This window comes from Neovison vison, chromosome 9 (genome assembly GCF_020171115.1).
Source record: "Neovison vison isolate M4711 chromosome 9, ASM_NN_V1, whole genome shotgun sequence".
Classification (NCBI taxonomy): Eukaryota; Metazoa; Chordata; class Mammalia; order Carnivora; family Mustelidae; genus Neogale; species Neogale vison.
Genome location: NC_058099.1, coordinates 14,922,912 through 14,950,018, shown reverse-complemented (window position 1 = coordinate 14,950,018; position 27,107 = coordinate 14,922,912). Strand labels below are relative to the sequence as shown.

The window sequence follows — 27,107 nt, the reverse complement described above, 5'->3', positions numbered from 1 at the left end:
GAGAAAGTAGATGAGAGGGGTTTTTTCAATTGAAAGAAAAAAAGCTATCAAAACAACCTGAGACAGAAAAATGCTTTATCCCTTAGCAGTGTAGCTGGAGGAGAAACCACAAAATGGCTGGTGTGATTTAGAAGGAGGAGCTCTGCCAAGGGGGTCAGAAGGCAGAGTTCAAATCCTTATTCAGGTCGTAGCTATGTGTGGCCACGGGCATGCCATTTTCTCTCCATGCCTACTTCACAAACTAAATCAAGGAGTGTGACAGCAGATAACTGATGGCCCTTATTGTTTTCACACCCTGTGATGATGTATCTGTTTCTTCCCTGCAAACCCCCTTACTGTCCTGCTTCAACCAGCTTCAGTTTATTCAGAAGGGTAAGATAGCACGGTCATCGCATCCCCACCCCTGTGCAAGAAGGAGTCAAAAGAACCACAAGGAATTAGGCATAGAGAGGGAAGAAATCATAACCCAAGAAATATCTTTATCTATGTCCATTTCCTCCCACAAGGAAAAATGGCAGTGTCGGTTGTACATTACATATATCTCTCTTTCTTTTTAGCGTTTAATCTTAGCACCTGCACAGCAGAGATCTTGGCAATTCATTGCATATGCTCTCCCCTTCTCCCCCGACAATACAGCACCTGAGGCCTAAGAAGCAACCCCTCCAAGCTCCTCCAAAGGCTGAGACCCTTCTTCATGACAGAGTATAGAGATAACAAACATGCCCGACGGTTTTATACAGTTGCTACAACATTTTCGTTTCCAACGAATGAAGACTCTTCCTCCTTTTCTTTGAATATTAATTACATTTTACAAACTTGTGTTGTGTTTTGTTCTGCTTTGCTTTGTTCTGTTACGTTTGTACAACAAAAGGGAAAGCCCACGGCAAGGAGTCTCAGGTTAACAGAGCTTGGCTGTCATCTGGTCCGACTGTTTGAGGATCTCGGTGTTGTAGAGGTCCAAGGCGTGGTTCACCCTGATGATCTCGCTGTTGGTCAGTTTCAGCCGGTGCTTCAGCATACAGGAGAACAAGTCCAGCTGGGGCTTCCCTGGGGCCACAGGAGGGGCCAGGCGATTAATTCGGTCCCGAATATCCAACAAGAGGAGCATCACAGACGAAGAGGAATAGAACTGGCCACCTTGCGTGTAGGACTGGTTGACCTGCTGCACGGCGCTGCGAAGGAGGTCGGCGTTGAACCGCAGGCTGTACCCAAACACCTGCACATCCGAGATCTTAATGTAGAACTGCCTCTTGGAGGGGTCGGACAGGTCCACGGGGCCCTGGCCAGTCTCGTTTCGCAGGAGGGTGGGTAGCCGAGTCCGACTACGTAGGTAGATGTGGACCGTCTCGAAAAACGTTTTCCACCGATTGCCCAGCAAGAGAGTCCAGTTGTAGCACTGGCTGTTCTGGAGACGAATCTTCTCCCAGCGCGGGTAGCCGAATTCCCCGAAGGGCATGTTCCAGCCCTCGGAGTGGCTCCCGCTGAAGGGGTTGACATAGACAAAGAACATGGGGTCCAGGCTGCTGTTGCGCATCTGGCAGATGCGCATGGACATGCCGATCACCATGTGGATGAAGTCCATGCGGTTCTTGTTGCTCTTGAGCGTGAGGGACATGCGCTTGCGCCACCGCGGATCGAAGAACGTGTCAAGGCGGATCTCGTTGCTGATGAAGGTGGTGTGGACGTAGAGGCGCGAGTCCATCTTCTGCAACAGGTACTTCAGCTCCAGGTCCTGGAAGTCCAGGTCGGTCTCGAAGCTGATGAACTGCTCGCTCCGCTCCGAGTCCACGTTCTGGGGTTCGCAGCGGCCGCGGTAGAGCTTGTAGCCCTTGTTGCAGGAGCCGCAGAGCGAGATGTTGGCCAGGCTGCACATGGCGCAGCTGTTGTTCCCGCCTATGATGCAGGGGATGGGGCGCTGGCACAGCGTGGTGCTACCGTGGCACACGCAGCTCCTCTGGCTCTCCAGGAAGGTTCCCCAAAACCCGTTCTCGTTGCAGTAGAGAAGCGACTGGACCCTTGCGAGCCACTGCTGAATTGTCCTGGGGGATAGAAGGAAAATGGAGACTATTAGCCACCAGGGGTGGGCTGGAATAAGTCCCCCCATCTCCAGGATTCTGCTATACAGTAGCCCCAAAGGAGTTGGATCCAGGAAATTAGATTGTCCGAACTCAAAACACCCCTGCCAGATCAAAACAAACCGCAAAACTCAGCCACGGAGAAGAACTCAGGGGTTTGTGTGTTTGATGGGCATCGCGTGTTTCAGCCCCCTTCCCAGGTTCTGCCCAGGAGGTAATATGACATCCGACCACTTCGAACAAAAACAAATTATAGTCTATGTTACTCTAGAGATCACCTGGTGCTTCCACATTGATGATCTTACATGATCCTCACACGTAAGAAAGACGTCATCGCCCCCTTCTGCCCCCATTGATCTTACATGATCTTCATTGATGATCTTACATGATCATCTTACATGATCCTCACACGTAAGACAGACGTCATCGCCCCCTTCTGCCCCGCGCTCCAAACTCTCGGTTCAGTGGGACTTGCATCACAGCACGGGTCTCTAGGTTCTCCCTTCCTCACGGCCCCTCTGCTCTTTTACAAACGCTACCCAAGCCTGTCCCCCGGTTCCCGCCACCGAAACGTTCCAGTGAAGATAGATACGAGATCAGATAAGCAGCAGCCGCAGAATAGGGAAAAATATGGAAGGCGGTCAGCTTAGTGGCCTCTCATCTTTCCTCATTTCTGTGCAAGTCCTCTCTTGGCCATCTTCCATGCTACAAAGAATCCTTTACATGTGTCTGGCACTTTTTACCCTGCACAGGGCACCTCCGCTTCCATTCTCTCACTTGAGCCTCACAACAACACTCTGAAAATAGCTTGGGACTTGAGGTCAGTCAGAGATTGCTTCAAGTCCCGGCTTCTCCACTCAGGCGCTGAGGCGGTGCCCGGCGTTTTCCTTCACCTCCCTAATTGTCACTACCATGCAGGGCTGTGGTGAGGAGGACATGAATTTCTATGCCAAGCCTTCTCCCCAAACCCATCTAGTATTAAGGACTCGATAAAAAGTTAATTCTTATTATTCCTGCAAAGGGACTCTCGGCTCTACTTTACAGATATGGTGAGAGAAGCTCAGAGGTGACGTGAGGGACCCAAAGCCATACAGTGAGGGAGTGGACAAGTCTCCTGGCTCGTTGCTCTTCGTTTGTTTTGCTTTGTTTATTTATTTATTTATTTATATATTTATTTTAAATTTTTTTTTTATTTTTTTTTAAAGATTTTATTTATTTATTTGAGAGAGAGAGAGACAGTGAGAGAGAGCACGAGCGAGGAGAAGGTCAGAGAGTGAAGCAGACTCCCCATGGAGCTGGGAGCCCGATGCGGGACTCGATCCCGGGACTCCAGGATCACGCCCTGAGCCGAAGGCAGTCGTCCAACCAACTGAGCCACCCAGGCGTCCCTGTTTTGTTTTGTTTTTAAATCTGTGTCAAGCAAGAGTCCAGAAAGGCTTTCTTCAGGCCACTATGTGCTGTGGTAATGTTGATGACGACGGTGATGGCGGCGATGGCAGTGGGTCATAATCTCCATTTTAGGAGCCTGGGAAGAGAAGCCCTCCTGCATCGAACTGCCTGGGGCAGGAGAGGTCAGCAAAACCTCCACCGTACTGCCTGCACCCTGGAGCCACGGCCCCCAAGCCTGTGCGCCGAGACGGCGGCAGGAGAGCCGGAGAGTGAAGAGCAGGTGCAATGGCCCAAGCAGAGCCGAGTTCAAAGCTCAGTCCTGTAACCAGGGACGACAAGTCACTTCGTGTCTCTGAGTCTCAGTATCCACATCCGAAATGAGCGTGATGAAGCCCACCTTCGGCAGCTGTGGGGTGGGGGGGAGGGGACTGTGGGAGATGATATTTAAAGCATTCAGCACAGAGCCTGGTATAGTTCAATTATTAAACAGGTAATAATAATAATAATCACTCTTATCCCAGAGAATAAGCTATTCCTTTGAAGGCACTGAGACACTCTCAGGGATTGCACTCTCTCCCTGGAGTTTGAGGGAAACCATTTTATTCCATGGGACATTTGAAAGTGGATAGCGTTGACACGGCTTCCCAGAACGCTCTGCTTTAAATGAGTTGCTTATCAGCGGAGAGAAAATGGAGGAATAATTAGCGCACTCCTTGAAGCTGCTCTGCCTTTTGAATCCACGGAACCACCCGCCCCTGGCAGTGAAACCTCCCTCCTGGCGTTCTGAGCACGGTGGGGAGACACCTGCTCTCCCCGTCCGCTTCCCCTCCGGGCTGGAAGGCCTGAGAGGGAGAGACCCGTCCTCCCCGGAGCGGCTCAGCCCCCAGCACGGCTCTCCCACTGTTTGCGGCATGAATGAATGCTTGCTGAATGACTGAACCACAAAAATTAATATTTTCCTTGTATTTGTCATCAAAAAAAAAAAATACACACACAAAAAGCCAAAAACCCGACGTCTCTTTTCTCCCCTCTGGGCTGCAGTGTTCTGCTCGATACCGCCCACCCGCACGGCTCCAGGCGTCCCCAGCCTCTGCTTCCCGAGACCAATCCTATTACAGCCTGGAGAACAGCAGCAGGCCCAGCCTTCAGGAAACGGAGCTGGAATAACAATGAGCCCCGTGGCTCCCACCTCCCCAACCAGAACATTGACTGAATATTGGCTCTGAGTCATCTGATATTTTTGTGAGCTGCAGGGGCCCGCCACACGTCTCTGATTGCACGGTTCCATCTGACGAGAGCGTCATTCCAAAATGCCTCTTTCAAATGGCCCACACTTGCCCCTGTCACTCCCTCTCCAAGTGACAGGACAGTACCCCATTTAGAGCTCCTCTGTTCCCATCTGCGAGGCATTCTATAACCCCGTCGAGCGCCCCCTTTCTCGTGTCTTATCATTGGGACCCTTTGTCAGCCGCGCAGCCCCCAGTCCTTGAATCAATGCCTCATTGTGGCCGAGCCCTCAGAATCCTTGGTTGGGGGAGAGAAAAAGATGAAAGTCCCCGGTGATGATGCCACAAGCGAAGGGGCTAGCGGCGAATTAAGATTCCAGGCCTGTCGCACAGGAGGGATTGGGGACAGAGGGCCTCTGAGGCGCATCAGCGAGCTGCGTGGCACCTGCATCTCCTGACCTCAGAATAATCATGAAGTTGTGGGCTATATCAAAGAAGGCATTAATGATCCAGCCAGAGGACTTAGAACGAGGCCGCGTGCAGGAGGAGGGGGGCAGGGAGCGTGAGGCTCGGGGGCAGGAGGAAAGGGAACAAGGAGGAGGGAGGTGGAGCACGGGGAAGGGCGGCGAGAGGAGAACCCGCCTGGGTGCTGGAGACTGTGGGGCGACCGTGGAGCCCGGCCTAGGTGGGCAGATGGGACAGTGGGAGGAGCAGGTGACTGGAGAAGGAAAAGAAGAGGGAATGAAGTCAGAGTCGGCAGCACAGACATGCAGAAGCTCAGTTGAGCCTTCATTTGTCCTAACTCACAGGCTCAGGGAACGTGGACACTGGGCGGGCCACCTGAGGGCAACTCGGCTTTTGCTGAGAAGCGGGGACTGGGTGTTGAACCCGGGGAACAGGGTCACTAGTGAGAGCCCTGATTCCAAAGCTCAGCCCACTGTCTTTGGCTTTTCCATCCTTCCTTCTGTGGAGAAGAGCAAAACCAGAAAGACAAGCTCATTCCAGTGTTTTGTGGGTTTGTTCTTGACATAAGCAACTTCTGGTAATGAGCAATCTGCTTTACCCAGACCAAGCTCCTACACCTTCTCCATCTCCAGCCAGTGCTCTGGGTAGTGATCACGGATATTCAGAAATGTGGTGATGCTCCCCGGCGCAGAGCACCCACAACCAGCCAAGGGACTGGGCGGCTTACAACTGGGGAGCCCTTGCCGTCCCGCAGGTATTGCGCGGGAGGCTGTCGAGCAGCCCGTGGGAGCAGCTGAGTCACAGACGGAGACATTGAGCTCTCGAGGAGCGAGACCCACAGAGTCACTCTATGCTCCCATCCCACGTCCTTGAACCCCCGCCCCACCGCGCGTTGTGCTGCGTACCGTAACGGGAAATTACAACGATGCAGCAAGAAGAAGGACACAGGCCACGAGAAGAGAAGTAAACTGAAATCATGGAAAAATACTGAAAGTTGGAGGGTGTGAAGGGCCTATTATCACATTCCTCGCTTCCTCTGGACCTGCCAGGTTCCTTCTCGTCCATTCACAGATAATTGGAGCTCACCGACAAGTGCTCGGGGAGAGGCTGGGGACCAGGGGTAGGAGGGACTGTGAGCTATAAATACCATTTCCCAGGCTCGCTGGTGACAGCCTGCCTCAGCCCCGGGAACAGAGGAGCGGCTTAATAGGCCCACTCCGGAGGGGAGGGTCGCACAAAAGGCTGACACAGCCCCACTGCAAGGCAGCCGGTGCGAGCCAGAGAGGACCAAGTTTTTAAATGTTTTCCTCTGTCCCTGGGGATCCAGAGCCTTTTCCGTTTGCAGCCAAAGATGAGCTCCAATACTTCCAAATCAGCATCTTTCTGTTGGATGTGATTTCCATTCATTCTGATCAGGGGAGGGTCGGAGAGGGGTATGGAGGGCCAGGAGGAGAGGAGGAAGGAGGTGAGGGCAGCAAGCAGCATTTTTATTTCCAAAGCTGGAAAACCTTGAAACCTGATTGGTGGGCTCCCTCCGAGGGCCACGTGCAGCAGGGTGGACCTCAGAAGCAGAAAACCTTCCAGAAGAAGACTGGGAAATGTTTGGCCCCTTCACCTTTAGACCTGAACACGGAGACTTGGGGGCTTAGGTGAAGAATCACGGTTTCCTGAATACTTTCTACATTGTGGCTGTTTTCCTCCTATCCTCACATCAGCCCCCTGAGATAGGATGACTTTGTGATTTTCATTCTCCTGAGAGGACACTGAAGGCCAGAGAGGGACTGTGACTTTCCCATGGTCACACAGCATGGATGTACAGATCAGAGCTCGGGATGTCTGGATCCAAAGCCAGCGTTCCCTCCAATCCCCCGTGTACTTTCCTTACCCTCTACAACCCAGGCTGGAGGAGAGGCTAGGCTCCCGGCCATGCTCCCCCACAGGCCTCTGTCTCTGCCTCAGCCAGGATTTCCTGGCGACCTGACAGGTCTCCCAGAGACACAGCTGGAGTCGCTCGTCATTTGGAGGACAGAGGCTCTGCCACCCAGGGCTTCCCATCAGAGCCTTCAAAGACACACACCTCCCTTTCAGAACGACCGGCTGGGGAGCCCAGGCTGGGATTCCTAATTCAAGCAAACTCCCTGCTGATTTTAATTGGAGGTTTTGCCTAAGACAGGAATGTAGTGCCGGGCCAGTGGCATTTTAGGGAAGATCACACAAACCGAGTGCCAAGGAGAGAGGGGAGAAAGAGATCTAGGCTAAAATAGAAAACTATAATCCATAACTCCCGTTTGCCTACTAGGAGTGTTTATTTAAAAGGGGGAGAGGAAATGAAAAAAAAATGAAATTGGAGTTCTGAATTATTCTTTTATTTATGCCCTGTGCTTCTTCCTTGACATTTCTTTGACACTGTAATGGGTGTCTGAGTAATTCCATGATCCTCCATAAAATCTACACTCTGTGGATGGTAGACTAGACTGGGAAGGCAAACAGTTGTTTCCAGTCTTCTGATGATGCACTGTGTTTTGGTGGTGTTGTGTGGGACTATACGTGTGTGCATGTGTATGCATGTGCACGTGTGTGCGTGTGCATGTGTGTTAAAACCAGGGTGCTGATAAAAATGAGTGTGTCAATGATGTCAGAATGTTCAGGGCTCAACTGTAGGAAACCTCGAGGGAATTAAGTGGTCATCAGACCCACTCTGTGTTCCTCATTTCCCCCCAATAAATATTAAGCCTTTAAGAACTCCCCTCGTTAAGTTTCCATCATTGCCTTAATAACCTGTTTTCCTTGCTTGTCTGGGTCCTTCCCATGATGTCAGAGCCTCATGGAATGAATGGCTCACAGCTGTAAAGAAGGAAAGACCAAGAGAAGAATCTGGTAGTCCTTTTCATGATGAAGATGCCTTCCAGTTTGGAATCATGGAAGAAGGAATCGGTCTGATTTACAGAGGACAGAGGTAAAGGGTAGAAGAAGGAGGAACGGGGAGAACAGCTCTGTGAAAATGCAGTGGAGCCTTTAAAATCAGGTTGTCAGGAGCTTAATGGGGGAGGATTATGAGACAATTTTTGCAATTACACAGTTCTGTGTCTGGAAGGAGGTGACAGGTAACATCAGCTGCATATTCAAATCCAGCATTTTGCTCTGGGGCGTGGATGTGTTGGAGGCAAGTGAAGCAAGGACCAGGAAGCCTGTCTGGGGCTGAAAGAAAGGCTGAGAGCACGGGTAGCTCGCAGGGGGAGGGCTGCAAGGTTTATTGGTCCTGGCAGGAGTCAGGCAGAAGAATGAGAGACACAGGCCCAAAGGCTAGAAAGTAAAACGGGGCTGATCAGGTCTAATGGACCTAAGTCCAGTCATGAAGCACCATGCTGGTTATCTCCATCAGTGAGTAGGGCAGGGACCCAGAGCCATCACAGGGGTGGGAGTCAGCTAGTTAAATAAAGCCTGGACCCTGCTCTACTGCTGTTTGCTGTTGGATATTTGACCTTGCTGTGTGACCTTGGATGAGTCACTTGACCTCTTTGATTCTCAGTTTCCTCATCCTTCAAATGGGGAAGGTAACACCCACAGCACGCTTTGTCTTCAGAGCTGGAATCAGTAACACAAAGCTCCTTGGAGGTTTGCAAGGCAAGAGCATTATGACGGACCCTTAACTGTTATTGTTACTGAGGGCAAAGAACAAGTAACTGCATTGTATAAATGCTCCAGGTAAAAATATTCCTCTTGGTTACTAAAACAGCTTAGTTGATTATAGCTTAATACCCTCGTCGCTCTGGTTACTCACCCTCCATAGTCCTAATGAATGCTGTCCCCGTGATGCCTGAAGAAAAGGCAAGACATGGGCTTTGGAGTAAGGCAAGATTGGATATTGAATCATAGCTCTGCTGCTCATTATTTAAACTTCGGCTAATTGCTTGTCCTTCCAAAGTTTCTGCTTTCTCAACTACAGAATGGAGAAATAATACAGTATGTTTGAAAATCAGGTAAGACGGTAGGTTTTCTCCCAAAAACAAACTATGGTGTTTCTCTGGCTCGCACAGAAAACGGTACCTTTGAAATAAGTTAATTATAGATGATAAATCCAGGGACAGAGTTCAGTAAGTGTCACTGGGTCAGTTGGATACTGGCATAAAAACAGCAACAAGAACGAAACCTCTTTCTGACACCTAATCTCTTATGCACCCCCAAATCATAAACAGATGAATTATACAGATCTAAGTGGGGAAAAGCAGTAAAATAATAATAACTACCAACATCAACCAAACAGCTTCGTTAGAAGAAAACATAGGGGGACATTATGATGGTATTGGAGGAAACAGAGATTTTTTTTTTAAAGCTCACCATAAAGGAAAAAAAAATGATTAATAGGGATATATTAAGATAAAATATATCCATCAAAAGATACCATTCGAAGAATAAAACGACAACCCTTCATTAGAGAGTAGATTTGCAATAATACCTCTGGCCAATCAAAGACTATATTTATCATATATAAGGAACTCCTACCCTAGTTGGATGCTGGGCTGGTCAGGGGGCTCCTAGGGCTGCTCTTTAAATCAGAGTAGATGCACTCGTTAAACTATTTAATATATGTAATTTGTCCCAGAAATAAAGAAAAAAAAAAAACTACAAAGTGGTAAGAAGATACCTAATAATCAGAAGGGAACATAGGCAAACGAGCTGAACAGGCACTTCATAAAAGAGGATATTCAAAAGACCAATAAGTACATGAAACTCCACTTCATTAGTCCTCAGGACAATGCCAATTAAAACTCCAACGAGACACATGCTTCGGCAGGATAGCTAAAGAATCGAAAAAAGACGGGGACTGCTAAGTATGAGAGAAAGGATGTGAAGCAAGAGAGACTCTCTCGTGCTATTGGCAGGAGAGAAAATTGGTTCAGCGAATTCGGAAAACTGAAAGTAACTACTTGAGCAGATATCTGGTATAAAAAGAAGAAAAACTGAGCCACAGTGAGTGGGGCAGTGAACAGGGAGCAGGCTGGGCGTGGCCCGAGGAGGACACTGCGGGGGGGGGGGGCTCTGCAGTGCTCATAACGGGGGCTTTTTATTTTTTATCTGGGTGCTGCTGGTGGCATGTGTGAACTCATCTTGTGAAAATTCATCTTCTCGTACACTTACCATCTTTTCAGCTTTCTGCAGGTCTATGATACTTCACTAAAGCACCGATTTAAAAAACTGTCCTTTAAAACAACCAGAATTACCCGATGAAAGAAGTAGCCCTTTGCATTTTTATGTCACTTTTAAACTTCCTAAAACTCTGCTGTTCGGTGCTCTAACTTGATCTGTACAACTCTCCCGTACCATGGTTTGGGCTGACAGGGGATCCTGCATCTCATTTTATTTATTTATTTATTTACTTTTTAAATTAGTCTTTATTTATTTGACAGAGATCACAAGTAGGCAGAGAGGCAGGCAGAGAGAGAGGAGGAAGCAGGCTCCCTGCTGAGCAGAGAGCCCGATATGCGGGGCTTGATCTCAGGACCCTGGGATCATGACCTGAGCCGAAAGGCCGAAGGCCGAGGCTTTAACCCACTGAGCCACCCAGGTGCCCTGCATCTCATTTTAACGATAGGAACAACTCAGCTCAGGGAGGGGACGTGACTTGCCGCAGGTCACCAGTGAGTTGTCACATCGCTGGGATTATAACTCGCCCATTGTGAGCTTGCTGGCCAAGTGGGAGGGCGGACATGGGGAGGTGAATTGGAAGTGGCTCTGAAGGGGGGTAGGAAGCAGCTATGCACGGATACTGTAAGAACTTCGTTCTATTTCTGACTCAGTCCTCTGAGCTTCTAGATTCTATTCTGAACAGGAAGCCACTTCTGAGCCCCAGGGAGGGGGGGAAAAAAAAGGAAAGAAAAAAACCTAAAAACAACAGAAAGGGTCTGAAGATGCTTATTTTCTTGCCTTACGTCAGCTGAGTGAGTCAACTGCCCTACTTGCTACAACTGCGGAATGACAAACAGGGCTTGGAGCGGAGATCTGCCTCGTAGTGTTGGTTAGAAGAAACCCTGCCCATCCCTCCCGGGGAAACCAGCTGGCCGACGCATCTCCCGGGCCGTCACCCAGACCCTACACTTTTGGGTTGCTGCAGGGTTCTGCCTCACAGACTGCCTTCTTTCTACCCTCATAAATAGAAAAGAAATGTCAAAGACATTCTTAGTTAAAAGCTTCATTGCCCCATGGTTGGGAGGGCACTTGTAGGCTTCTGTGACTGACAGGCAGCTGCTCTCTGCCAGCCTGGGGTTATCTGTGGGCTTGTACCTCTTCTATAATAGGACAGTTTAATACACACTCACAATAGGTCTTTGTCACCAAATTGCCACCCTCCCCCCACAAATACAAACACACACACACACACACACACACACACAGAAATGAGTAGGTCAGGGACTATCAAAGTAGCAATTTACTCCAAGGAGAGCTGTCTGTGGGTTTAGAGTGACAGATTTTCAGAATCCCAGAGCTGAGTGATGCTTAGACCAGATGGGGTGCATGGGAAACAGAGCCCAGGCAGGTTATGTGCTTTGCTTGAAGTCACCCAAGCAGCACCTGGACGCTGCAGAGCCACAATCGTCCCAGAAGAGCCTCATACACTGCAGAAAGGGACCACCACACCTGGGGTGAAAATGCACGGGGAAAAGGAAATATTCACATTCCTCAAGGATTACTGAACGCTGGATCTGAACGGTTACTAATTCCTGGAGACAGAAAGGTCAGCGTGGCCCACTAGTCTGAATAAGTGTTTATGGAGGTCAGGTAATCACTAGAGATTGAGCTCGGTCTGACTCACAGTAGGGCCAGGGGTTATTTCCTGTATTTCCCTGATTCTAGAACAAATACCTGGAATTATTCCATAACCGAAACTCGCAGCAGCTGGCAGAATCCTCTTCCTCCCCATTTCCAATACCCATACTGCACACTGCCCAGATAACGAAATCATATTATGGAACATCCTCTCCCTTTAACCAGCTTCCAAGAAAACAAAACAACAGTAAGAAAACATGCACCTTGGTTGAAACAGGTAGCAAGGGGTCAGAACCTTAAGATAAATACACTAAACAACGATCTTGATTGAGAAAGGTTCCAAAGGACAATTGTGTATTACACAATGTTTCTTCACAAGGTCTCTGAAGGGTGCATCTCTCCTTTCTACTAAAATCATTACACTGCAAAAAAATAAATAAATAAACAAAAGTCACTACGTATGATGGGTGGCTCACCGATCTTCTCAGGGACAGATATACTATACTCCCTTCCCTTGAAATCTTGGCAGATTCGACCACTTTTTTGACCAATCCAAGAAGGCAGAAGCAATTTACCCTGTTTGCAGACTCTGATCTCAAGGGATTTGCAGCTTCTACCTTCTGTTCTTGAAAAACTCCCTCTTGGAGCTGAGACCACTTACAAGCCACGCCACGATCCCATGAAGAAACCCTGTGTAGGGAGAGGTGCACAGCCGAGTCCAGCCTCTGGCTACCTCTTCCAAGGCACCAGACACAGCAGTGAAGCTTTCTTGAAGCTCCAGCCCAAGCCAGCTGCTGAATGAATACCAACGAGTGACTTTACAGAAGAATTGCTCAGCCAGTTCGGGCATGAATTGCTGACCCCCTAGATCTATGAACATAATATGATGGTTGGTGCTTTAAGCCTCTAAGTTTGGGTCAATTTATTATATAGGCAATAGATATGCAAACTACTGTATAACATCAGCCCCAAAGAGAACTGAGATTATCTCTTCCTAATTCCCATTACTACCAACCTATGCTACTGTACTAGGCAGCATTCTAAATATGTCCCCTCGTTCCCCAAGATTCCAGGCCCTAATCTTCAGGACCTGTGAAAATAATAAGATATCTCTCCCGTGATGGTGGTCTGTTATTGGGCACAGATGACCTAAAAAATATCAATGGTTTAAGTGTGCCTAATCTAATCAGGCAGAAAGCTTTCTCTCACCGTCAGCAGAATGAGAGCTCTGAGATCTGAAGCGCAGGAAGGATCCGTTGCACCTTCGTTCCTTTGAAGACTGGGGGAGTCCACATGCGGGGAGGTAAGAGCAAACCCTGACTAACAACCAGCAAGGAAATGGTGACCTCAGTCCTCCAACCACAATGAAGCTAATTCTGCCCACAACCTGCACTGAGCTGGGACGTGGGTTCTGGCCCAGACCCTCCCCATCTTTATGGTTGCCTGTGACGTACGAGCCAGAGATCCAGCTATACCATGCCCAAACTCCTGACCCGTGGAAACTGTGACATAATAAATATCTTCGTTTTAAGCCTCCAAATCTGTGGTTCTTTGTTACACAGCAATACCCAACTAATACAAGCTTCTGGCCAACACACTTCTCCACTTGTTTTTGTTTTACTCTTTGCTAAAATGACAGGAAGACATTGGCCGATCATGTAGATTCCCTGCTGATGAGGACATTTTATGATGGAATAATTTTAGGTCATCTACCTTCCTGAGCCTCAGACTCCTAAGGTAAAGCACCGTTGGTCTTGCCTACCCTCCACCATTATCCTTCACGTAGTTCCCAGCACCTAGTCAGCACTCATTACGTATTTGTTGAATGAAGGAATGAATGGATGAATAAATAAAGATTCAGCACAAAGATTAATGTAAATATTCTTCGACAAGAACCAAGAACTATGCCAAAGATGGCAACAGAAGTAGTAGTAACGCAAGACGCTGGGCCAGGCATGACTTTCTGGGAGCCTTAGTTTTCTTACCTGTAAATGGGGAGACTAATCCTTGCTGTAGCTCCCCAACAGGTTATTATGTGTATGGAAGGATCAAATCATTGGTGGGAAAGCCCACTGCAAAGTAAAATAACCTGTACATAAAGTATTTGTCTTAGTTCACTTTGAAAGGTTAGGAATGTCCCCAGGCCTAATGGGGTAAATTTATTCTCTAATTACACCAGAAACCCAGTACCTTCCTGCTGTTTCGTTGGCTGCTGCTGGCTTGCATTTGTGCCACCTCCCGGCAGGAGTGGCGCCTGCTGGGATGTGAAGCCATTAGCATCTGCTTCAGCAGGTGTTAGAAGCTCAAGTCAAAGAAAACAAGCTAAAGGATGAGAATCTGTTGACGGAAGGGATACTTGTGGTATCACACCAAATAATCTGGGTCACTGCCTCTTCATCTGGTGTAAAGCACTCTTTTCCAAGGCTAGGTACTGAGGAACCCAATCTCTTGAGAAACTTAAAGAAAGGGTTTTATGGCCAAATAAGCTTGAGAAACTATATTCATATGACCCCATCTTTATTGAGGGTTTTTCTTTTTTAAGTCAACCTTTCCTAAATTTTTTCAATCAAAGACATCACTTCATCTGCCCTCACCCCATCACAATATCCTATAGGATTCACTTAGGGGAATTCATTTTTGCTTAGTTTCTACTGAGTGAAGGGACACTATATTTATAGCAGTGAGGGGAATATTCTAATCCAAGGTTAGTGTAGCCCCCAGACCAGCAACCTCAGTATCATCTGGGACCTAGGAACCAGCCCACACCTGCTGAATCAGAAACTCTGGGGGTGGGGCCCAGCAATCTATTTTTCAAAAAACCCTCTAGGTGATGGGGATGCCCACTCCTGTTTGAGAGCCACTGCTGAGATCCACAGTTCAGTGGTAAAGAACACAGGGAAGAAACAGTGAATCCTTTTACACCTGGGAGAGAAAGTCCATTTCAAATGGCTAGCAGAGAACTTTTACTAAACCAGAACATTCCTTCTAATTTTTTTTTTCTTCCAATAGCTACTCATCGGCTAAATGATAATATACTAACTCCATAGTTAGGTATTCAATTCCTCCATAGTTCCATCTCAACATATGTGTCTAATCTTAATAGCAATGAAGAAAAATACATAAAGATAATGTTTATTGACCACCTACTATATGCTAAGAACACTGCCTATATATCTTAGGTAATCTTCATAATAACTTGATGGGGAATGCCCTGTTATTATCCTCATTTTACAGATGATGGCACTTAGGACCAGAAAACACTGAACACACAGCTCACCCCAGGATTTAATGCCAGACTGTCAGGTTCTAAGCCCATGTACTCATGTTCTTTATTTTTTTTTTTCCTGTTTTGTGATTTCCCACTCTGGATAGGATTAATTTTACAGTCAATTCTTGATAGTGTCGTTTTCTGGAATAGAAAACCTTTCATTCCATCCCAAGTGCAAAGTATCATCAACCCTCAAATTCCATCTCAAAAACTCCCTCAGCAAACAGTGTATCACGGTGGGAGGGGCAAACAGTGTATCACGGTGGGCGGGGCCACTTGATCTGTCACTGTGAGCTGGGGGAAAGGCCGGCTGCTGTCATCATGGAATCTGTGGTCAGGATGGGGCAGTCTGGGATGAAACACAATTGCAAATGTGCCAAGTGTTGGAAAAAAATGCCATGCGGGATGTAGTAAAGACATCCCATAGGGCTTTGCAAACTGGTCCCATGTGTCTGGGCAGTTATCTCTGAGAAAGGGGGTTTGATCTGAAAGTTAGAGGATGAATAGATTAGCGCAGGCAAAGAGGCAAGGGGGATTCTCCAGTCTTCCCCAGTAGGAATGTATTTCTCTCCCTTCTTACCTCTACTGGCCCTCAACCTATTTTTACGATAGGAACCATAATGGAATCTCATAATGGAATAGGCTTGTTGTAAGGATGCAATGAGTAAATACACATAAGGCACTTAAAAACGTGCCTGTGGGGCACCTGGGTGGCTCAGTGGGTTAAAGCCTCCGCCTTCAGCTCAGGTCATGATCTCAGGGTCCTGGGATCAAATCCCGCATCGGGCTCTCTGCTTGGCAGGGAACCTGCTTCTCCCTCTCTCTCTGCCTCTCTGCCTACTTGTGATCTCTCTCTATCTCTGCCGAATAAATAAATAAAAATCTTTAATAAAATTTTAAAATGTGCCTGATATATATATGTGAACTATTATTATCATTATTTTTTTTCTCTTACTCTATGACCTTGAGCAAGTTGTTCCACTAACAGTGGCAAGTTAGTAGGAGTAAGAGATTCTGTCTCAGGACAAATTGGTGTAATTGACCTTCATGCGGGTGACTTGTCACACAGCGGACACTCTCCCTTCCATCAGATAAATGCGTGATGCTCACGGAATACTCACGACTGGTTAGTTATGAGCCGACAAAGCCCGCATGCCTCTGTTCCCTCCAAGTAACAAGCACGCTTGTTCCCACATGTGCTTATGCCAGTTGTATTTGCCGTGATTATACCATGGAAGTCAAAGTCAAATAAATCAATTAAGTATGAGCTGTCTTTTCTGTGGAAACTAATTTGAATTCCATGAACAAATTCTAGAAAGACATTTGCTAGGGGGGAAAAATGCCATCGATCGAAATAAAGGGGAAGTACCTGAAAATGATTAGGAGGGGATGTGAAAATCTGCAAATGGTTAGACTGTTTCCTAAGAGTCTTTGACCTGTTGCTGTACTTTGAATAAACAAAAGTTGGAAATGATATACAATGACGGGTGTGGTTTATGCAAGAAAGCCAGTAAAATGTCAAACAGAATATACCAGCATCCTCAAAAAAGATTCTGGCCCTGCTTCAAAAGGCTGGCCAAGGAATATGCATGTATATATTTTAAGTTAAAATAAAATGTGTTTAGATATGTGCGGTATGTATATACATTTTAGGATTCCCTATTTTTAACTTAACTTTTGCAATTAGCTGACAAATTATTGGTCTCCAATTTTGTCTGATAAGGAGCCGTGGGCTTTGACACCTTACTATCTGCTAAAAGTGGCATACATGTTCTTTTACTGATTTTCCAACATTAGGTATTATTTTTATCTCTACCATACCAATTAGAAAAGTTAAGCTCAGATACTTTAATACTGTGCCAAGTTTACATTGTTAGCAAATGTACCTTCTTCTTGGCCTATCAGATTCCAGAGTGTGAAGTCTTAGGTATCTTAAATCCCACTGCCTCTCTACCGTATTGTCACATGTGGTCGGGCTCACGCTTTGTCTCCTCCAGGGGAAACATCTATTTCTTGAAGGCGGAAATAGTGTCCTCATCAAATATCTAGGGTTGACTACCCCGGTGCTCCTGATTATAATAATACTGTACCTGCACATTTCTTTATAAGTTACCAAGGGTTTTCACATATATCCTATAAATTGACTGGGATGTCAACTCTACGGGGTAGCTATTCTTATTATCCTGAATGTACAGATGAGGAAACAGAGGACTCGGGTACGTTTAGAGATTGTGGAGGTCACACATGTCATAAGTAGCAGAGCAGACACTGTCAGCCTAATAAACTAAACCTGACTTCAGTTCAATAAAATATAAGAAGTCCTATCTCTCTGCCCCACTGCTGGAGTCTATGGAGATTAAATCCCCAGGCAAGTAACTATAGGGTTCAGAGAGAAGAATCAAAACCAGTGTGGAGACTGAGGGTCATCATAATAAGGCTAACGATTATCTTGGTCACCAGAATCTTTCCATAGACACCAATTAAACACCATGTGGAGCAGGAAATATGTTAAAAGCTGACATGGGTTCAGAAGCTACGGCCCCAGTATTGGAGCCTGAGGTGGACGCCCGCAAGAGATTTTCATCTCAACAATGCATAATTACATTGTGCTTGGCGAAGGCCCGGACTGCTGGGTCAAGGCCGTGTGAATCTGAGAAGTAAAAATAAACCAAAGACCAAGAGTCATCGGAAAATGCCAATAATTATACCGCCCACCCTCAAGTTAAAGCCATGGATCTGCTTTGCCTTACAACACTCTAACCTCTGCAGAAATCAGGTGACAGCACGCCGCAAAGAAACACCAAATCACACTGACATTAACTACCTACTCCGCGTTAGGGATTTTTCTTCATCTCAGTGAATTTCATAGACTCTGGGACGTGCCTATTTTTGTCCCCCTTTTGTTTCTTTCTTTCTTTTTTCTCTTTTTCTTCAATAGGGTACATTTCACAAAGTCTCATATGAAGCAAGAAATACTTTCAGGATTTGGATCCAGGTCAGCTGAAGACAATCTCCATCTGCAGTTTCCATCTGACCATAGTGCTGGGACTGTCACAGTCTGAGAGCGTCAGTTTTAATCCTGGTGCGTTCACGAATCCCCTGGGTAACCTGAGACAAGTCACGTCACCCCTTCTGGCCTCAGTTTCCTCACTTATGAATGAGGAAGACAATCTAATCCTACCCAGTATAGGTGGAAAAATCCTTAAATTATTTATATGGAAATAGGACATTGTAAAATATTATGTCGTCATACCTTTGGGACCCCATTCCGGGTAGAAAATAATTTTCAGCGAACAATGTTTTTTGAATAGCTACTGTGCGCTGATTCCCATGCCAGGAAATGAGGGTGTTAAAGGGGTCAAGAACGTGGGTTCACACACTTGTCCAGAGCTGACAGTCTCATAAGACAGATAGGTGTTAATAAATAGATAAGCAAAGGTATTATTTTAAACTGAAGTTTGGGGCTTCGTTTGGGAAGTCAGGATGTTAGGAAAGCATGTCAAACAGGTCCTGACACCCTTTTAGTGCAAGGACCATAGCTACTGCAGTGGAGGAAAAGGAGAGAACATTCCAGATAGAAGGAAGAGCCTCTGTGAAGCCCTACAGAGTGGGAGAAGCATATGCATTGAAGGAAAGGAAAGATTAGTGGGGTTAAGCCGTGTCAGCTAAGAAGAGGCAGGCAACAGAGAGTCAGGAGGTAGACAGGGGTCAGATCGTGGCAGACCTATAGGTCAATTTAAGATTTTGCTCTTCCTCCTAAGAGCAGAGATTAGTTACCAAAGGCTTTAAGCAAGGGTGCCACGAGATGGAATTTGCTTCTTATATAATCATTCTGACATTCAACCATTCAATGACATTCAATCATTCTCGTGGAACATAAACTGGAAAGTGGGTACAATCGATTCTGGGAGACACAGTTAAATGGCCATTGGAGGGGCTAAGCCTCTGCCTTTGGCTCAGATCATGGCCTCAGCATCCTGGGTCCGAGCCCCACATTGGACTCCCTGCTCAGTGAGGAGCCTGCTTTTCCCTCTCCTTGTCCTGTTCCCCCTGCTTGTGCTTTCTCTTGTTCTGTCAAATAAATAAGTAAACTCTCAAAAAAAAAAAAGGCCATTGTAATTTGGGGCAAAAGATCTTAGTTTGAACTACAGGCTACTCATACAGTCCTACTACCTACTGACTAGGACTTAATTACTGAACTTAAATCAACATTTTGGAGTTGAACTGTGCTTCTCTCAATCTCTCCGAGGGATATTTCTCCTCCACTTGGGCAAGACCTCAAGGTAACGGAATCCAGTTGTTTTCAAATTGTTGAAGGAGAAAAGATGCCGTTATTTTCCCAAGTGAGCTCGAATTCAGACTTCCCATAAAGAACATGGGTAAAGAACAGCCCTAGTGAAAAGTGAGGTGTCACCGTTCACTGCTCAGCCGGCACCTGCCCCTGCAAGGCACACGTTTTAGACCTGGTGTCTTCTGGAGCACCTGCTACAGACCCATTATGGATTTAATGTGCCCCATGCAAGCCCATACAGGCCGTACTATGGCCCATACAGGCCCCTAAGGGCAGAGCCGCGACCTGAACTCAGGTCCCATAGTTCAAAGCTGTGTCCTTTTCAAAAGCACACCCTGCCGCTAAATAATGTTTTGAGGACAAATGCCCTGTTGCTTGTTTCTTTAAGTGCCTTCCAGTGTCTGGTGTTGGGCTGGGAGGCCAGGTGGTCAGTCGACATTTATGGAATTGCATAGAAGTCTGCTGAATTCAACAATGGCCAAGCTGATTTTCTGCTGCTTTATTCTTGTCCGTCTCCCTTCTTCCCTCCTTTCCTTCCTACCTTCCTCTCCCTGTCCCCCTTTTCTTCCTTTCTCTTGACATCTCTCTGTCCTCCTTCCCTTCTTTGCAAGGACAGTGGGGTGATTTCCAACACCATGCAGTTTGTATGTAGGCAGGGGATCTGAATGTCCTGGACCACCACCTTCAGCAACAGGTAGGAGAGCCCAGAAGTTATGGTAAAGACTGCCAGGGTTTGAATCTTGCCTCTTACCGGCGGTGTGATTTTCAGCAAGTCTGTTAACATCTCTGTGCCTTAACTTCCCTACTCATAAAAAGGGATGATTTACTGCTGTCAGATAAAGTGGCCTGGGCCCCAGAATTGATGATTCAGTGTTCCACAGCTGGGTCCATTTCCTTACTCTCAGCACACTACGTTCCAGGCTCTGAAATTCTGATCTCAATCCATCCCCATCCCCATGACCTTAACGAGCTAACCCTGCATTTGGCATCATCACACACCCAAACCACGGTGCCCTAACCAAACACAGCTGCCTCCCTTTGCCGCTACACACCGCTCAGGACCTGCACATGGCCCCTGACCAGCAGGAAAACCAATGAGACAGCAAGACGATCCCAATCTTGCCACTTACCTGCCCTGTGACCTCGTGCAAGTTAATTATATCTCTGCCTCATCAGTTCCCACATCTATAAGTCCAATCCAATAGCATCAAATTTGTAGAGATAGTATGAGGACTAGATGACATATTTTATATATAATATGTCATCATTACCAACACTTAGACTTATTAAGTATTACCAAGGGCTAAGAAACTTACATGCAAAATAATCAGTGCCTTGTAAAAATAACTAAGGAAAATAGCTGTTACGTATTGTATATTTTCCATGTGCCAGATAGTGTTCTAAGCATTTTATGTGGGTTAAAGCATCTAATCTTCAAAACAGCCTTAGGAAGTTGGCATTCTTACTAGCCCCCTTTCACACATGAGAAAACTGAGGCTCAAAGCCGGTGCTAACTTCCCCAGGGTTGCAGGTAAGCAGCTGACCAGTGTGGGCTTTGAACCCAGGCAGTCTGACTCTACAATCTTTATACTTAGCCAGCTCGCCTGCTTGTTGTAATAGCTGCTCAGTAAGAGGCTGTTATGGTTTTATAATTAATCTTGTTTGCCCTACATATAAGATGGTCACCTCTAGCTCTATTTATACTCTATCTCCAAAAAAGATTTCCTCTGCCCCCCAAAGACCCATACCCCCCCAATATTCACTCCCTTGAATTCAGGCTGGACTTTGGCCCATAGAATATGGTGGAAGGGACTCCGTCTGACATCCAGAGCGAAGACATAAGAAGTCATACAGCTTCCTTTTGGTCTGAAGATGCTGTTGTGCTGCCAGAAGCCTGGGCCACACGGACAGGGCACGTGTAGGCAGTCTGCCCGCAGCCTCAGCTGAACTCCCAGCAGCTGCCAGCTGTGGGCGTGAGTCATCTCGGATGTCCAGTCCAGTCAAGCCCTCAGAGGAGCCCAGCCCTGGCCGACTTCAGAGACCCCCAGCTGTGACCCCATGAACCTACAGAATCCTGAGAGTTGATAACAAAGTGTTGTTTTGAGCCACTGAGTCCTGGGGTGAGTCTGTTGGCAGTAATGGATCACCAGAATGCCCCTTTTGCTCTCCAGCCCTGTGTGAAGGTTCCAGGATGCCTTAAAACTAAGCCCCAATTATCTAGACTTGACCTACCACTTAATTTTACAGGTAAACACCTCTTTGAAGTAACAATAAAATAATTAACATTTATTGACCTTGTGTATATTATTAAATTCTCTGTGCCTCCATTCCTTTACCTGTAAAATAGACCTAGTAAGGTAGCAAAAATACCTACTTCCTCAGGTTGCATCGAGGAGGAAGGGAGCTAATTCATCTAAGGTGCTTTGAACAGTGCCTGGCCTTTAGAAAACATATATAAAGTGATAGCACTCTCTTTCTCTACCCCCGACCCTTCTCTTAATGGAGCAAGGCATTTTATAGGTTTTTAAAAATTGTTCGATCTTCGTCCTCATATTGAACCCAAAGGCAAGTGTTATTAACCCTTGTTGTCAGGGAGGTGCAGGGACTTCCAGAGAGCCTCATGGTGAATGATGGAGCCATGGTGTGGACCCCAGTCCGTGTGGGGTTAAAGCCCTGTGCCCTGTCCCTCTCCCACCCCCGCCTCAACAACGCTACCCCCCGCGATGCACACAAGCATCCCGGACACATGGGAGCGATGGCATCGGCTTGATGGACTCCTCTCCCCTGGAGCTGGGCTCACAAACTAATTACAGCAGAGCAGTGGCCTCATTTGCAAACTCCAGCTCGCTCAGCTCAGGTGGCCCAAAGTCCCCTGTGTTAGCACCTTTGTGTGACACCGCTCCGTGGCGGGGAGGTGCCCTGCCTGCTGGTGTGAGAAACACTCATTAAAGGCTCCGATTCGGATGTCAGGAAGCCGCTCACAGCCAGCAAGGAGGTTCAGCTCTCCTGGGAAGGCTTCAGAGGAATCCACGCGGTGCCGAGTTCCCGTCCCTGGCACCCCCGAGTACCCGGCATTCAATAGTTGTTAAATGAACATAATTGACTGACTTGCCCAGGTGGAATTCTAGACATCCTCTCCAGGTGAGTAGAGGAGGGATGCTGTGATTAGGGCAAGTTTTCTCATCTCGGGAGGAGAGACGGCAACACTGTGAGCTGTGTTTGAAGGTGCCGGTGGCGGAGGGACATTTCTAGCCTGACAGCTCGCGCGGGAAGAGATGGGGACATCTGCATTCGGAACAGGGAAGTGATTGGCTGAAGGTCACACAGCTCGCTGATGGGAAGGCAGGATCTCGATCTAGCCCCCTGATTCTGTGGGGTATTCCTCCCTTTCCTCTGCTTCACTCTTGGCGGAGAGAAAGGGGACTTTGGAGATGTAACTAAGTTAAAATTAGGTCATTGAGGGGAGCCTCAACCCAGTAGGTCTGGTGTCCTTCTAAGAAGAGACTGGGACACAGAGATGCACAGAGGGAATGTCGCGTGAGGACAAAGGGAGAAGGTGGCCATGAACAACCACAGAGAGAGGACTGAGAAGAAACCAGCTCTGCTGACACATCAGTTGCAGACTTCCAGCCTCCAGAACTATGAGAAAATAAATTTCTGGTGTCTAAACCACTCAGTCTGTGGCACTTTTCTGCGACAGCCCTGTCAAGCTAATTTTATGTATACATGGAGCTTTTCGTGATTGATACCAGAACCCTTCCTCTGAACGACATCCTTCACAGCATGGTTTACTGTGCTTGACTCCGACCCCCCCACGCCCCCCCACCCCGTGCCCGAGGCAGGTCACGTGACAGAAGCCTACCTGAAATCTCCTTTAGGCCCTCACTCACCATGGTGATTTGGGTACCAGCTGCAAGTGGCGAGGAAGCCCTTTTGTGTCGGGACCCCTTTCCTAGTTCCTGCTCTTGAGGCACTGCAACTCGTGAGCAACAGGCACAGCAAATTCTATTTGGTTTATCAAGTAAATGATCCCAAACTAGTGCTAAGTGATGGGTTCAGAGTTGGAAGGAATGGGAAAAACAGATGAGCATAGACAAGTGTATAAGGAGATTTCATAGTGGAGAAATAGGGAAGACAGGCAGGGGTTTTTAAAGTACCGTGGACTTGGGGCTCCTGGGTGGCTCAGTGGGTTAAAGCCTCTGCCTTGGGCTCAGGTCATGATCTCAGGGTCCTGGGGTCAAGCCCCGTATCCGGTTCTCTGCTCAGCGGGAAGCCTGCTTTCCGCACACCCCCCCACCTGCCTCTCTGCCTACTTATGATCTCTGTCTGTCAAATAAATAAATAAATAAATCTTTAAAAAAAAAAAAAAAGTAACGTGGACTTAAAATAAGGACCCTTCTGTATTGGCTGGTGCAATCTGGAAAGACTCCATGGAGGAGGTGGCATTTGATCTGGGTCTGAACAAATAAGAGGAAAACGAGCAGGAGCACAGAGGTGACTGGGATGAGTGTAGTGGTCTTTAACCTCTGAGTGCATGTAGAGCAGGATAATGAGGAGCACAGAATGTAGAATCAGGGAACCGGGGGATCTGGTCTGTTCCTCTTATGGCTGCCATACCTCAGCACCCCGACTTCCGGGAGAAGATAAGTCTTTGTTGCAGGGACTGCCCTTGTGCGGGAGCATGCCCGCATTTCTTCTATTCCTGAGCACAAAATTCCTGAAGACAAAAACGTCTTCCGACCCTGGAGACAGAGTCGTCTCCAGCTGGGGACTGCTGATGTGCACTGCAGCTCTGGACCAGCCACTTGACCTCTCTGAGCTTGTCCTTCGATCCGCCCAAGGGGCATTAACAAACCATATGTATAAACATGTGGCTGACAGTGAACTTGTTAAGGAAATGTGACTTAGCCTTACTCTTTTGTTTATTTTTTAAAAATGTGTATTTATTTGAGAGAAAGAGAGCGAGCGGGGGAAGGGGCAGAGGGAGAGACTCCTGCTGAGGCCAAAGCCCAACCCAGGCCTTTATCTCAGGAGCCAGGAGTCAGGGCCTGAGCTGAAACCGGTAGTCAGCCGCTTAACTGACCCAGCCACCCCGGCGCCCCTTAGCCTTACTCTTTTACGGAGCGGACCTCTTCTCTCTGAATAAAGTTGAGCCCCAAACCCCCACGTGTGGAATGAAGAAAGGCACAGCTGTGCTGGCTGAGGCGGAGTGCAGGGCCCCCTTGTCTGCCTTCTGCGGGCTGGTGACCCCTTTGTGGGGCTGTGAGAGGAAAGGCCCAGAGATAGCTCATACATGCCCTGTGAAAACGGAGTCTGAAAGGCCTGGGTTTGACCCTCCTTCCTGCTGGGTTCCAGAGACAGTAAGTATACCGGGAGATCTGGGAAGAAAGACCAGGGAGCTTTGGTCCCGTCAGCCCAGAGGGAGGCAAGGGAGGCATCCAGGCATTTAAGGAGGCTCTCACTCTCAGGTGAGAACCTTACACTCCCAGCACCCAGCCAGGGAGTGCCTCCTTAAATGGATCCTGGGCTGTGCTTTGATTGCTCTACTGACTCCAGGCCCCCATCAAAGGCCCTCCAAAGGTAGCTGACCCATTAGTTAACCAGTTTCTTCATCATAGAAGATAGGGATGCTCAATTCTGCTTTGTCAAGTAATTTTAAAGTTAAATAGATAATACACTGTGAGCACCCAGAAGAATGTCACCTAGCAGTCAGGGTTCTTGTCAGTTCCCTTCCACAGTCCAAGGGATCAGACCGGAGGCAGAGGCTGGAAGTTTGGGGCACATTTGGGAAACAGTGAGAAATCCAAGGACAGTCCGAGCAGAGAAGCAGAGAAGAACCCAAGCAGAGAAGTCAGAGAGGATCCAGGAAACAGCTGGACTGGGCCACACAATGCCTGGCTGGCCAGCTGTAAGGGCATCTCCTGCTGGCATTCCCGGCAGGGGATGGGGAACAGAAGGAAACTAGCCCTGGGTCTGAGCCTGCAGATGGAGCAGGCAGACGCCACACTTACCTCTCCCGAGGCAGCTGGTGGTTGGGATTATGACGGCAGCGGACGCTGAGGCCGAAGAGCTTGCGGGCTGTGCGCTGGATCTTCTGCCTCTGGGCCTCAGTGGCACTCTGCAGGAGCTTGTACCGGTTCTGCAGGTCCCAGTCGTTGCCCCAGTGCTGATGGATGCTCCCGATGGTTAGGAAGTGGTTGCTGGGGAGACGCTTCATAAAGGATTTAAACTCATCTAGCAAGAGAAAAAGCCCAAAAGAGAAGTGCTGAGTGCTGGGCAGCCACCCTCTGAAGTTGTCTCCAACGCTTAGTCCCACCTATGAACACAGCAGGCTTGCAAATAAAACTCCCTCCTCTGGGGCCCAGGAATGCTGCTGCTGCTCCAGCCCTCTCTGTTCTGACCACACCATGCAAGGACCTCTCCACCTTCATGGAAGGTCCTTTTCCTTCGCTCACAAGGGAGTGGGTCCCCATGGAAAAAAGACTATGGTCATCAGAGCACCAGCTTGATAATGATAGTCACATCTCATTTGTCTTTCTAGTTACTTAATATTTTTTTTCCAAATCAATTAAACCACCTTTTTCTTTTTCTTTCTTTCTTTCTTTTTTTTTTGCATTGGAAAACCTCCATCACGTACTTTCAATAGAATGGGAGTGATTAAGCCGGACTAATTAACATAATAAAAAAAATAAGATAAAGTTAAAAAGAATAAAGTGGGAAACACAAATTTGGCGAAAACCGTTTTAACAGATCCTGGGCCGATACTCTTGCCGATTAAATGCTTGAACCCCTGCACTTGCTCTCGCTGAGATGCACAGTAAGGTCATGAGTTACCACAGGTGCTAAACTACATTAGCACCAACTCGAAAGTTCTCTTTGGTGTCATCCGCAGGGCGAGGGAGAACGGAGATGGGTCAAGCTCCCCACTGTGTGATCCAGTCCCGCTGGAGGTTGCTTATGTACCCTTTCACGTCACGTCCCATTTTGGGGACGCCCCAGCTGAACAGATGGGGCAAATCTTTGGTCTCCGGGGTAAGTTTTCTGCCTCAGGGTGTGTGGGGTCTGTGTTTAAGAGTTTCAGTGTTTGATACAACTTGACATGGCCTCAGAGACTCCCTAGGCTAGCTTTCTGGTTCTGCACAGAGGGAAACTGAGGCCCAGAGTGGGGGAACGATTTTCCGAAGGTAGAACAGCCTGCGAGTGACAAGAAGCAGGACTCAAATCTGAGCTGTTGTTTTTTTAATATAACATTCACCCCTGCCATCCCAACCCCCCACTATTGGGGAAAAAAGTTAAGGGGTTGGTCATAGTACAGGGAAAAAAAACGCTAAATGCTTAGGGATCGGTCGATCGATCTATCTAACTTTCTTTGCAGCTTAGTACTTTCACTTCATGTTGTAAAACCTGCAAGGAAATTTCAGATCCATTAGGCATTCATTTTATTTTTAAAAATGCCTACATAGCTTTCAATAAGCACCATGCTCAGTCTGAAACACCTAACCTATAATAAATGATTTTACACCTAACCCGATGTAAGTACTTTTAGTGCCTCCTTTTACAGAAACTAGGACACAGAGAAGTCAGTTAATTTCCCAAGGTCACACAGCCAGTAAATGATAGAGTTAGAA

The 27,107-nt window shown here is 47.5% G+C and overlaps 1 protein-coding gene across 2 annotated transcripts in view; it reads right to left on the bottom strand.

The window, feature by feature from the left end:
* Nucleotides 1–437: 437 nt before the first annotated feature.
* Nucleotides 438–27,107, bottom strand: part of BRINP1 (BMP/retinoic acid inducible neural specific 1) — a 171,107-nt gene continuing 144,437 nt past the window's right edge. For both annotated transcript variants that reach the window (XM_044265033.1, XM_044265032.1), the window contains 2 exons: nt 25,491–25,713; nt 438–2,039 (listed from right to left, as the gene is read on the bottom strand). In XM_044265033.1, the coding sequence (XP_044120968.1) occupies nt 899–2,039; nt 25,491–25,713 (1,364 nt within the window). In that variant the 3' untranslated portion in view covers nt 438–898. The remainder of the gene's footprint in view (nt 2,040–25,490; nt 25,714–27,107) is intronic.